Below are 14,396 nucleotides of genomic sequence, written 5' to 3' on the forward strand. Positions count from 1 at the left end.
CTTGCTCCTAGCATCTCGTCACGACCCCCATGCCCTTTACTCTTCACTCAGATACAGGCTCAGTCACACACACGTACATGAAAACACACACGTGTAGCCCCTGTCACTCTTACGCAGCTCAAACACGCAGCTAACATTTACAGACTTTGCTCTGAAAATCCACACACAACATGAGACTCCTTCTTTTCTCTCTAATCTTTGGACACCTTTTCATGTATTTTTTTTTGTTCTCTGTTCAAGTTAAACTCGCGGCTCCTAACAGCTCCTCTTCGTTTGAATTTTAATATCTGTGTTATTAGCCTTTGTGGTATTTCATGTAATCTTTTTAATTCAAAGATTTTCAATTAATCCCCGGAAAAGAGAAAACAAAGAGCTATTGTTGTGTCATTGTTGAGAGTTAAAAGGGTCTTCTTCTCCCCTCTTTTTTTCTTTCATCTTGTCTGTCTTTGCTCCCCGTCTCTTCCCCTCTCCCTCTCCCTTTCTCTTCTCTGTTTCTCTCTCATCTCTCCCCCATTCTTCTCCCCTCATGTGTTGTTCCTTTTTTCTATCTTCCCATTTGTTTCTGGCCCCATCTCTCTCACATTCTGTGTTCTTGTCTCAGGCTTTGTGAGTTTTGATAACCCGTCCAGTGCTCAAGCCGCAATCCAGGCCATGAACGGCTTTCAGATAGGCATGAAGAGGCTGAAGGTGCAGCTAAAGCGGCCAAAGGATGCCAACCGACCTTACTGACTCGTCTGCTGTCCGTACCCAGGTATAATAACACCCATGCCTTACTATGCCATGCAATGCCTGTTCTCAAACCAAACAACCTCACATGGATAGTTTACATCTTGTTGCTGCAGTAGATGTGAATGTCTGAGAGTGCATTGGCTCAAATCTCAGATGAAATATTATGCAAAATAATAACAAAATATTATTTGTATGATTTAACTTATTTTGACTTTTAAAGGGTTGTATTCAACCATTACGAAGTGAGAGCTTAACAAAATAAAACACAATCTTCAGGTATTTAAATATTTTTCTGAATTGTTTATTAAGACTTCTGGTAACGTTTTGTGGTAAAAGATGCAAATGAACTAAACCAACTCTCCAGTCTTCTCACCAGTACAGAATCCCATCACCCATCATTTGCATTAAAAGGTCTCTGTTGAAATGTATATCACGGACTAATAGAACTACAAAATGCAACAAACTACCTAGTTTAATATATAATGTGATCAACTAGGGAAACAGGTACAATTCTAACTCTGCAGTCATTATCAGACTTTGTCCCCATGAGCCCTGATGTGACATGACATTTGTTTTGTTATTTTTTTTATTATTAGATTTATTTAATTTATTTTTTTCACACATATGCTGTGAAGGCGTCAGGGCACTAGTTTCTAGATTGCACTTTTCACATAATCAGCCTGTTAAACGCCTGTTGGCTGCTCTGCTCCACTGAATTGTTTTTTCTTGGGATTGAAATTGTACATGCATGCAGTATGCTCCAGTGCAAATTCATGACATCATCAATACCCAGCTGTGCATAATTACCAGTCTACTGTATTGAGAATCGATACAAGTTGTTGAGCCACAAATTCATAAAACCAGATTTATAGTACAACAACTTTTTATAAGACTACCGATGAGCATGATAAGTAAACTAATGTTGTAAACGACACGAAAAGTTTGTGCTCACAGAAATAAATCAACAAAAAGATGTTAATGGAAAAGCACTTGCTCAGCCTACAAACTGCAGTGGCTTGTCTAATGGTGGCACCAGCACCTACCCCACTCAGCACCATTTGGTTAGGAAAAGTGATGCTTCACCAACCTCTTCTAAACAGTCTTAGTCCATACTCGTAATCTGTCATTTACTGTTTGCCAATTCCCACAAATAGCAAAAACATAGCATAGGAATATTGTGGTGATTTTAACTTGGTTAAGCAACGAGTGCATGTCCTCATAATTCTAATCACCTGTAACCTTGTAGCAAAGCAGAACTCAATGCTTTGATAACTTGTGATTTGACCATGCATAAAAAATAAATAAATAGAAATATACACAGCAACAAATTATATTTTTTAACACCAAATATGCCAATTTCACTGGGGAAAGTGTTTGTAGCAAACTATGCCAGTGTTTACATATATACAGCAGAGCTACTTTAATACTGAACAATCTTTAGTTAAAACATACTCTATTGAAATCACACTAATATCTGCTTTTTTAAACTTTTTTAATGATGGCTGTTTTTTATTAACTTTGCACTCACAAAGTTGAGCGAGAAACCTTGCAAATGCATGGTTACCTATGTGTGCTTATTGTATCCGGTGCCAGATATCTTCAATATCTAACAGTTCATTGTTTGGGCCCTTAAAATCTCAGAGCTTTCATACAAAATAATAAAAAGAAAGGTTTACTTAAAGTGGCACCATCCTTCAATAAAGACTAATTTCACAGTGTCAGGCTTGATTCAAAGAATCTTCACCCATCTGTTACAAAGTGCAGCTGCCAGTGAAAAATAATATAGATGCATGCTCTCTTCGCACAATTGCCAAGACAACTTTTCATTAGAATAGCATACGCCTGGATTATATTCCTCCATAAATAAAAGCATGGTAATACCATTTGTTTGTTTTAGATCTGACTTGACTCTTTAAAAGCCACACGATGGCGTTAATGGAAGGTGGTATGCAATACAAATGATAGATGCTCCATTTATCTCTTGCCTGATAGCATTTGAATAGGGCCGTGTCCTGCAAATTGAAGAGAGGCTTTCAAAGCAGACACCCTCAAAAAAGGGGGGGGGGGGTGGGGGGGGGGGGGGGTTGGATTTTGATTTACTATAGCGCATCAATGAGGGACAAATGGAAAATATCCTGCAACAGCATTGAATGACAGGGCAGTCATTGAGATGTACTCAGAATGTCTCCAAGTACAGACATTTCCCGCAATAATATTCTGTCACTTTATCAGGAAGTGTGTGCGTGTGTGTGTGTGTGTGTGTGTGTGTGTGTGTGTGTGTGTGTGTTAATGCTTGTGTGTGTTTCCATGTCTTCCTTCGTCTCTGGTCTGGTTCAATCTATCTCTTTGTTTTTCTTCTGTTACTACATCACTTCTGTTGTTGAGTTAAGGGAAACCAATAGACCAAAACCAAGTGCAATTTGATGAAAACATTAAAGAAAAAACTACCACAGTGGGCTTCTGAGGCCAGCTCCTGGTTTATAGATTTACAAAAACCATGAGGGATCTTATAAGAGGTTGGATTTGAAGAATTTGAGCAATCTACTTTAAATAACTTGTATAATTTGTTTTATTATTTTCCATTTATTGCCTTGTATTGCGAAAGAGTACATTGAGTTATTGAGCAGAAGACTGAAATAAGTCAAGTTCAACAGTTACTGTTTAATTTTCTAAATCCAACTGCGTTACAATGATGAAAAACTTTGATGAAACTTGAATGATGAATTTCTCTGTGTTGCTTAGGTAAAAAACTTCAAACATGTAGATAACTCCAGAAGCCCCCTTTTTCTTTCCTCTAATACTGACGATTTCGCTTTGAAGTTAAATTAAAAACGCGATCAGACAGCATTCTCTTCTGCTGGTCTCAGGAGCCCTGCTACTCTGAAATTGCGTTCTGTGTCTTAAAGATAAACTTAATGCAAAAAAGCCGAAGCACTCACTGTACGGCCACCCTCATAGCAAACAATGCAAGGCAAATCCAATTACTGTAGACAGGACAAGTTTCTGAAATATGCATTTCTGCCTTTAAGGGTTATCTTTGTGAATATAAATACATCAATTCAACCTTTTAACCTGCAAATGTTGTCAGCCTGAGAATATTTCACCACCACATTGAGGCACAAGAAAAGGCTCCTTTTTGTGCTTTGTTGAGGATTATTTGTTCTCTTCTTTCTGTTCTACTTGTCAACTTTTTTCTGTATTTTTTTTTTATGGTAATAACCATAATAACTTCATTTGATTTGTTCAGCAGAATAAGTGAGAGTGTGGAATAAATATGGAAAGGGTGCTTTGAATTCTGACTGAAGGAAAAGAAAATCCCACTGTTTCTTTCCTTCTTTTGCACCCCCACCAACCTGGCAACCTGATATGAGCAATCACAGTGGGAGGTGGCCTTTCTCCGCTATAGCCACCCCCCCCACCCCCCACACCTGTCATGGGGCCAGGTTCCCACAGCTGTAAGTTGAACCCATGGTGTCATTTTCTTTTGGATGACGTCATGTGGTGGGACTGTGACTGCGTTGCATGACGTGGCGTTGATTGATATCTCTGAACTCTATCTCTTTATATTCTGCCCTACTTTTGTATACTGTATATTGTATATTGGCAATTTGTGGAGTGCAGTAAAATGATGCCTCTCTTGGCTGGTACCTGTTGTACATAATGTAATGATGTGCTGACTGGTTGGTTGATTATTACTGGAAGTGGCCTTTGACCCTTTGTGCTATTGTACCGTGTGCCCTTGTGATATTTGACTTTCTCTTGTGGGGTTCATGTGTATGGATGTACTGTATTTCCTTTCTCATTTATTTATTCATTGACATTCACATCAACAGCGTTTTTTTCCTGCAAACTATGATTTATTTTTTCATGAAAGTCTGAATCTTTGCAAAAAAAGGACCTTTTTCTCCCTCCGATCGACAGCTGTTTAGTTGAGAGATGGCCAAGATGACCCTATGTTTGTGTAGCCAATTAAATCTCCACCGATCACGCAGAGAGCACAGGCAAATGTTGACACTCCACTTCTCCGTGGATTCCATCTGCACAGGGAGTACTTCTGCAAGATTGTTTTGTTTGCCTAACATGAGAATCACTTCCCATTTATTTATTTATGAGGGTGCAAACCAATTACGCCGTGATAGCAGAGCTGCAGACCCACATGGCTAAAATATGTCCACCATACAGCCATACTGTACACAGAGATGTATAGGCAGGGTGCCGAAATAGAACAAAATACAAATACCTGGGATAAGTATTTGCTCCTGCCAGTTGTTTTTTAGTAGGACAATGCCAGCAGATAAATTAGCTCTCTCTTGTTTTGTTGGCATGTATCGGAGATAATTATGACGCGCTCTTTAAGAAGAAAAGGCAGCAAACAGATTCACAGTGAAAGAGGTCCTTTCTTTGCAAGTGAGTTTGTTTCTATCCCTCCAGGCCAAACCCTGATAAGAGTTAGTCGTTTTCATCGAACTCGTACTGCCCTATTCTCTCAGAAGCCCTGCAGGCAACTCTGCCTTCCGTAGTCTATCCAATGAACTCAAGGGGTTGTCTAGTCAGGAAAGACGGGAGGGATAAGGTCTTTCTGGCATCAACTATGCCTCATAACTGCCAGGTGTCTTTTATGAAACCATCTAATTAGGTGGCAGTATGGTGGGAGGGCATAATACTGGGATACAAAGCTTGTGAAAAAACGAAAATGAAGTCTTTATCATCTGACAGAGTTGGAGGATGAAATACTTGTGATGTTTTGAAAGAAGCTGTTTACTTGGTGGAAGGGGGGTGGGGGGGGGGGGTCTATTTTAAAGCCACTGTGTGTTTTTCTGCTCTGTGCTAGTATACATATAACGCGAGTGGCTTAGAAAAGAGGGCATCCGTAATCGGGACTGTTCGTGAGTGCTCTATGCTGCTAATGGCTGGGCTTGCTTTGGCACACATAAAAATAAGAAAAAACAGATCTATAATGAAATGGTAACAAGCTCATTTACAGGAATGGAAAGGTAGAACAAAGAGTGTCTGGGCACGCGTGTTCCCGTCACAAAGTCAGTCCCTTTCATGTTCGCTCCCAGAGAGTGATTTGCTGTGATTTAGTAGCCTTTCTTCACCTACATCATAGCTCACAACATATTAGGGATGATAGGCTGCAAACTAGATCTTTTATATCCAAATCTCTGCTGCACAGACATATTTAGTGACAATGCAGCATTTCAAGTCAACACAACGATTGGCGAGATTCTAGGTTGGCTTTTCATGGGATTCTAATTAGAGGCTATTTGTTCTTTTCTTTCATGTTGGACAACCATCACTTTTTCTGTCATATTCATAACACTATTTCAACACTCACACTTCTTGTCTTCTTTATGTTTCCTTCTTGTTCTTTTGGTAGTTTATTTGTAATGAATTAACAGTAAGTCGAATGACAGCAACATCTCAGACGACATTCAGCTGTATTTCTTTTTATCAAGGGGCATGTAGTCCATTTGAATTAGGCCTTTCTTGGATTAGTGCTGTCACAGTGTAGATGTTCCATATGGTTAAAACACAAATCTCCAACCCCACCTCTAGCCCACTTATTTCTGGTTTTTGATTGACACACTCCTCTTTTTTTTCCTCCCCCCCGTCTGTTTCTCATGCTGTTGGCTGTGCCTGTCAGTCTGTGTGATAACCAGGAGCCAGCAACCCTGAGCATGTTTGCCGCAGCCTCACTGAATCCACTCTCCTTATTCTCCCCCTCTCTTTCTCTCTCCTCCTCTCTCTCGCTCTCTCTGTGTCACAGGATGAAGGGCCACAACACCTTATTTCCACAAGTGCAGTAAAAGTACAAAGACTTCTTGCTCTGCTACATATCATGAAGGAAGGGTGGCCCCTTGATCCAGCTGGAAACCCGCTGAAAGATTGGGTGACTGAGAGAGGGATCCCAGAGTTTTGTTTTTTTCTTCTTTCTTCGCAAATGCCTTTTTTTCCCTTTTTTGCTTCTGCGTCTGTGGAAGAAGATATTTTGCAGAGACCAACTTTTTGCTGCTGTTTTTTAGACATGATGGGGAAAAAAAACCTTTATAGACTCATTATGCTCAAAGCATGCATACTGACACAAGATATAGATAAACACACATCAACACAGATAACAAAACAAAAACACACATTTAAAGATGCTACACTTAAAAACGAAAAATGAAAAAAAAAAATACTTTGTACATGTATAAATACGTGCAAATGCCAACTCAAGTACTGACCCAAACACATTCATGTGCGTACAAACACATACACACAAACACACACACCAGCCTGCTGCCATTTTGGTTTTTGTGCCTACACAGGTGTTGTGCTCTGTGACAGGGCAAGCTCTGGATCAAAGAAGAAAATGAGAAACAGAAAAGAAGAGGAAGAGAAGAGAAGAGAAGCGAAGAGGAGAATCCAGGATAATTTACATGCATCATTCCTTAGGAAATAGGGACCAAAGGACTAAACGCTTTTTAAAAGAATATAAATATATAAATATATAAATATATATTTAAAAAAACTCATACCTTGTAGCTGCAAGTATTACAATTTACTCGTAGTAAAAAAAAAAAAAATCATTAAATCAATATCCAGTGGCCTACTGTAATTATGAATAAAAGAAAATGGAAATAATGTATAAAAAAAAGACATGGCATCGTAGTATAAGGGGTGATCTTTTGCTCTGGATGCTGATTTAGCACCCGGTTGTAGATTAGTAAAGTAGATTAGAAAAAAATGTAGATTTGCTAACTTTTGCTGTTGTTTAAAAAAAATAATACTTGAAGTCGTAATGAAAAGTGGGCAAAGGGGGCAAAGGTTGAGGGTGGGTGTGGGGTGGTATTCATCTGCCCCTGTACGCAACGAGTCTCTTTTTCTTGGACGTTAAGGTGCCACTGGATATCTCGCTCATCATGATGTATAAGTCACCGCACTCTCTGACAGCTATGAACAGACTGTTCTGGAAGAAGAAAAAAAATGAAGAAAAGACAGAACTTGCTAATGTCTGTGCTGGACAGGGTGCAGACGTTTAAGGCTTCTCAGTAGCCTTTGTGTTCAAGCGACAATCCACTGTAAAGACCAAGCAAAATGGACATGGGGAGTCTTTTGAGTTTTTTTCTTGACCTTTTGTATTGCAACAAGGAGTGTGAATTATGAAGCCACAAATTGTTTGAAAGAGTGACGGTTCTACTAAGAGAGATGGACAAATGGATGGTCATGAGGGCAAAAGAAAGGGAGGAGTATGGTGACAGCTACTGAAACTGCCAGCAGAATGAACTCAGCATATAAATAAAGTGGCCCTTATGGCGTTGGAATTCTGTCAAAAACAAAGTATTCACGTTGTAAACAACCAGAACTTATTTAAGTGACATGCCAAGGATATGTGTGTCCACTGGAGCAGCTGCAAAACCCCAGATTGAGAAAAATTGCCTCTTGTCTCTTGGGTAGATACAAACAAACACTTCTTTGAAGACAAACTCGATTTACTGTATTGATGACAACGCAGTGCAGGCTTTCAGAGCTTATCTAGCTCTATCAAATATAATGTTAATTCCACTATTAACATGCCTGCTTTCTTCATATATTATACATAAAGCGTATGGAGTAAAAAAAAAAAGGCTCTGTTTAAACAGACTGTCTAAATTAGATCTAACAGTCACCCTTAACTATCATTCAGCATGCTTGTAGCTTCTCTGACACTGACGCCAGACAGGACAGAGTAAAGCACTCCAATACTGTCATGTCTTGATTTAGAGTCCTGTAGCCTTTATTTTGACCGTTTCAGAGCTCTGGATGCAGCCTCTTCTATAAAAGCAGATTAATATGTTTGGAATGAGCTTAGTGAGAGGAGCGATACTGTATCAGTCACTCTGAACACTTCCCAATTTTCTCTGTTGAACACCAGCTCATATCCGTACACCAGCTCTTTGAGCACTGGCAGCTGGCGGTAAGAGGCATGGCTTGGAAAGAAGGAGAGAGGGAGGTAAAGGGAGGAAGTCAACACCCAAACACGGCATTGAGATCCTTTAAATTGATGCTTCTACAGTAGGATGATGGCCAATGACTTAATCCAGAAAATTAGAAGCTGTAATCAAGCTCCTGGTGACAAACACTATGTATCTGTGTGAGATGCTTTCAAAAAACAGGATTAAAGGGTTAAAATATACTGGGGTCTGGTAATTTAGGCTCCGGTCGAACCAGTTCCTGTTTACTGCTGTCCCCTCCCTCTTTCTCTGGCTTTCTTTAGAGAGAAAAGCAGAGCAGACCTATATTTCAAATCACTGAAGGAGGGACTGATAAAATGTGCCGGCAGTTTATTCACCGCACTACAATTTATTTATAATTTAAATAAGCAGGAGGTCTGGATTTGATATCAAGAGTGCCATGTATCCCCTCTCTCCCCTGTCCTAAGAGCAGCGATGCCTTTCCAAACCTCAGCTCAACTGTTCAGCAGCTCTCCCCCCTGGAACGGCATTTTCAAACCTGGCTAATGTCTGTACTCACCAGCCTTCAATTATCGCCTGCACCGTATTAGACATGCTATTTCACCTTTCCCTCTAATCACACTGTAATCACCAGCCTCCATACATTAGCAGCAACCAAGTGAAAAATCACAGCGATAATCACTTGGACCAAATGACGGAAGAGATGGTCCCCTGAATGCACATGGATGACAGAAGGAAGATTAGAGAGAATTATGTTTGTCCCTACTCCCTGGCAAGGCTGCTGACAGCTGACCTGGCACCAATAATACTGTTGAATTTACCCGAAGAGGCGATAGAGGATGTGGGATAAAACCTTCCATATCATAGCGTGGTGTTAATATTACAAAGCAGATTGACATTCCCCAAAATTCAAAGAGAAAAAGGTATGAAACAGTTTTTTCTTTTGCACAAACGTTGCGACAGTAGTTGCTTAAAGTTGGGTCCAAACCAACAATTTTGCTGGAAATCCTGAATTCCGTAGAAGCAGCTGCATTGAGGCCTATGTTATTGTGCTTCTTCTTTCAGCATGTAATTGAGTCTCAATTACTTCTTGAGAAGCCACAATTTTTTACAAAATAAAAGTACAATCCTTTCTTTCTCTTGCTTGTATCCCTGCTGGGACACCTGCAGACCACAGTACTGTGGATTTAGAATATTTGTGAGGCACGGTAGTTCTTCAGATTCAATTCAGATTCAGATGGCCATGAAAAATGACAGATTCTTTTGATTTTTTTAATTAAATTGCCTTCAAATAAACGTAGCCCTGTCCTCCCTCAAAAACCCTTGATCAGATGTTAGTTACAAATGCAGAAAGCTACATGAATTGTTTTGAAGTGAAGCAGGTCAAAACAAAACCATGTTCTGCAAACCGCTTATGCTCATTATTCACGTGAAGCTGAACTAATCGATGGGAAATCTAATGTTCCATGAGCAATGAAATTTCCTGTGCTTGTCTCTACCATCTTTAGAATACCTTCTGCAAGTGAGGCTCTGTCAGGCTGAACATGGACCTTGTCTTATATCAGATGCTGTGCTAGTTCCCACTGCTAATGGCAGGTTGAGTCCCCAGTGAGCCCAAACCCAGCCTATAGCCTGGATATCCTGCTGTCTGCTTGGCTTACAGTGCAGTGTTCATGTAGCTTCTCTGCTATGCCAGGGCTAAATTAGGCAACGTGAAATCAGCACTTCAACACTTTTAACAAGGGTGCTGTTATTACTTTTACACCCAGGGGAGGTTGTTACTGAAGGGAAGTGCATTAAAAACAGAAATAGCTGTGAAACATGCTTCGGAGCTACAAAAACAATGTTTTTTAGATCTTTCCATTCCCCCAATTATTGACACAAGTCTCTGTCTGCCCAGCTCACAGCCTCGGTCTTGTCTGGTTATAGCCCAGGCCATGTTTCACCTCTAAGAGCCATGATAAATGTGTACCCAGCAGGCACTCGGCAAGCTGCTGCCAAAATGTTATTCGATTTTTGTCCTCTAATTTACAAATAGAAAATGTAACTTGACATTTTAGCCTAAAACAATTAGCATGAATCTAATTAATTGTGAGAGTATAGCATTTAGCACGTCAGGCAAAACCTACAAGGCAAAGTCAAACATTATGTCCAAATCCCCAGAGGCATATGGATTATCTTCTCTGTGGCCATACAACTACCTTTATTTATCATCTCCCAATCAGTGGTTTAGTGCACAAGTATAACCAGTTCTCTTACAGTGAGTATGTAGACCACTTGCTTCTCTGCCACTGATGCATGTACTCACTCTGACCCTGCATCATTAAATGAGAATGGGGGGGATATGGACATAGTATACATATATATCCTCAGTTGCCAGTACACGACTGCTCATGAGATTGGTCTAGAGGAGCATGTATCCTTAGAGGGCCCCAGCCAATGGCGGGCTGCGCAGAGAACTGCTAGAGCATGTCTATGAGTCTCCAACCCCCTGGGTGCGTAACACTCACCCTAAAATAGCAGTAATTGTCAAGGAAAGGAAGTGAAATGTAATTGACTGAAAGTGGAGAGATAATTAAAGGAACCTGTTGGACAGGAGGGAAGAAATTAATGCCTCTCATTTAATAGCTGCTTTGGGAGGGAGCTTTTCCGTCATCTCACTTTAGCATAGAGTGGGTTTTGCTGTGGAAATGGGATTTTGCATGGAAAAAGGTGGAGGTGGAAATGGGCACTGGGTGGTGGGGGTGCTGTGTGCTTAACTGAAACTCCACAAAATCACTCCCAATACTCAGGGCATCAGGCGCTATGATGTCATGATTAGTGGAGAGGTTCAGAGCCTTGCCTTACCCGTGATCCTGAGGGAGGTCGAGCAGAATCACTAATATGAGGTCAGTGCTGTAAGATCGGGTCCCATCGCGGGGGAGTGCCAAGCCAGCAGAAGGGCTGATGAACCACCTAAATAGTGCTTCGGATTTATGGTATCACCACCCAATTCCAACAAGTAACAAACAAACAAACAAAAATGATGCCATCTTCCACCCAACGTCACACAGTGAATCTCTGGTGGTGTGAAATTATGTTCAACAACATGGCTGACAGTGATGAAGACAAAGACTTTTTTATTCCTCCATGTAAATAGCCTATAAAATGAAAAAAAAAAAAAAAACAGTGGAAGGCTGTATAGCAGCTTGTTTTGAGAAGCCCCAACTCTGTGGGACAATGATGTCACTATAAAATGTATCCACAGCAGTGCAGGGATCTAGGAGAGTTTTAGTTCTTTTAAGCCCCTTAAGTTTGGGCTCTGAACATGCATCCTACAACCCTAAGCGTCGGACCAAGGCTTAGAGTATTTGACTTAGTGTCAAACTTAAGCCACGGCCCCGAAGTGATCCGTTAATTAAGATTCTGTGTACACCGATTTGTCATGATTTTTCTGACAGAAGAAAGATCGCCTGTGCGGTAATTGGATTAGTCCAATTGGGGCTGATGAACAGATATGACAGTGACAGTAGAGTTCATCCATCTGCATGCTTACCGCTTGACAGTACAACACAAAAAAAAAGAGAAAAGAAAAGCCACCACGACACTTTTTAAAAGTCTTTCAAAGTGAAAGTTTTGGCTTTACAACATTTAAAGAAGTTAGTTTTGCAAAAAGAATCTCCACGTTTGTTCAACATGTACATAAGTCATTTTGGAATCAAACATGTAATACACATGGTGGAACCCACATGTACGTGGTTAGGGTGAGATCGGGGGAAGGGGAGGAACAAGAGAGCAATTGTTGGAGAACCCAGCAGAACCCCCTGCCAGCTTGACCCAATCTGCCACAGCTCTCCTGACCACACAGCTGCGTTACTCCTGTACATACAATATAGCTTATTTTTCAATTCTGTTGAACCTTCTTTATAGGCCGTACGTTAGATCATGTTCAAACATTTAAAAAATTTAAAGAATTGTTAATATATTTCAGTGAAACTAAGAGAGGGAACCTATGAAATAATTTATCCAAAACAGAAGATGAAATGATGTTATTTCTTATTTAGTGAAGCACTGCTGTTCAAAATGGGATTTTATACTCATGTTGGTAAATTATTCTTTATTATCTCATTCCCTTTGGTATTATCTGCTGAAGCTGGGATAGACCCATTGTCATGAGGTTTATTCGGATATACTTTGATCATTTTTTTGTTTCCTGAAAGTTCTTAAATCAATACAAAACTGATCAATTAAAAACTGCACTGTAAAAGGATGATTGTTGGTACCGGTCATATGGATTCAGAAAAATAACTCTATTGCACAACTGAGTTAACATGGATTAGCATTGCATGTTCAAAATGAGTCTCATTTGAGGCCTTTTGTTGTTTTAAGGGGAAAAACAGCATACAAAAACAAAAAAACATCAAACTTTGCAGTCAGATTGGTTTTGAGAACGATGCTGTCATACCTCAGTTTTTAAGCCATGGATGGTTTCCTCTAATGTTTTTCTTCTTGTCTTTCTCTGTCACATTGTAACTGTGTTGTTTCTTTTGATTTGTTTGTTAGAAGGGTTGGTGGTAATCATTAACATATCTCTGATTTTTATCTTCTCTGTTGTTACCTATGGGAAGCCTCCACAGTTTGTTATCTAATGTGACTCGATCCACTGAAGACTTTGTACCAACAGTAGACAGTGCCACATTGCTTTACTCCGGTCAGGTTGATTTGTTAATGTGAGGAGGGAATTCTGCCTTAAACCCAGCCTGTTCTCTCTGACAGTACTACCTGTGAGCAGTGGTCATATACTGTACACTCTTTTCTGGGGATGCCAAATGTTCTATCTTCAAAGGTAAACAAACAATCTGTTGTCAAGAAAAACACTTTGCCAGAGTCAGTTTTGCCTCAAGCCCATTCTGACACAAATAAGGACGTGGTCATCCACCTCCATTTCCATTGGTTACAAGGACCAAAATGTAAACAAACTCAGATAACTGAGCAGTTTGCTCCAATCAAGCATTCAATGAGAGCCTTTAAAGAATCCACATTTAGTCATAGGTGATTTTGCACCATGTGTCTTTGTATCATGAATCATTACATTCCCAGCTTCACTATCTAATTTCATCCTGTTCATTTGTTCCCATGCAAAATGAATTAATCATGATATATTTGGGTATTTATATTCACAATGAATGGAATTAATCATTTATTTTATTATTTGACTTGAACAAACTGTTTTCTTTTTGTGTCGAACAGAGATGTAATTTGAAATAGTGTTGGCGCGGATCCGTTTCCCTGATTCGGGGTGATACCTCCCATAGTGCTCCTGAACTCTGTAGTTCTCTAGTTCATTATATTCTGCTTAGACTAAAATAAAGCACAGTCCTGTAGAAGATTGAGCCTGTTTTGTCCTTCCTTTTTATCTATTCACATTGCTTGATTAAATAATTCCTGAAGGTTTGGATCCATCATGGCGTGCGTGCATATGCATCACCCCGTTGGCAAAGATGTGAAGTGTGCGGTGTCTTCTTGTCACTTGGATTGTGGAGAGAATGCATTTAGGACATGCCATTGTATTAATTGAGCTAACACCGCTAACCGTATCCGAATACCAAATTAGATGAGACGGTTAGTAGAAAATCGTTTAAAAAAGGGCGAATAATGCATAATAAATGGAAGGGAGATTGGAAGAGGGAGGGAAATAAATTGTGAATTGATTAAAGGGAAATGGATATTCAGCTCTTGTCTCGTAGAGGT

General features: G+C 39.9%; 1 protein-coding gene across 10 annotated transcripts in view; it reads left to right on the forward strand.

Moving 5' to 3' along the window:
• celf6 (CUGBP Elav-like family member 6) overlaps positions 1–14,034 on the forward strand; it is a 134,289-nt gene extending 120,255 nt beyond the window's left edge. For all 10 annotated transcript variants that reach the window (XM_031848426.1, XM_031848430.1, XM_031848428.1 and 7 more), the window contains 2 exons: positions 602–751; positions 6,500–14,034. In XM_031848426.1, the coding sequence (XP_031704286.1) occupies positions 602–729 (128 nt within the window). In that variant the 3' untranslated portion in view covers positions 730–751; positions 6,500–14,034. The remainder of the gene's footprint in view (positions 1–601; positions 752–6,499) is intronic.
• Positions 14,035–14,396: the final 362 nt, after the last annotated feature.

The sequence above is a fragment of the Anarrhichthys ocellatus genome, unplaced genomic scaffold (assembly GCF_004355925.1).
Source record: "Anarrhichthys ocellatus isolate YVR2014 unplaced genomic scaffold, GSC_Weel_1.0 scaffold8, whole genome shotgun sequence".
In the NCBI taxonomy this organism is placed as follows: Eukaryota; Metazoa; Chordata; class Actinopteri; order Perciformes; family Anarhichadidae; genus Anarrhichthys; species Anarrhichthys ocellatus.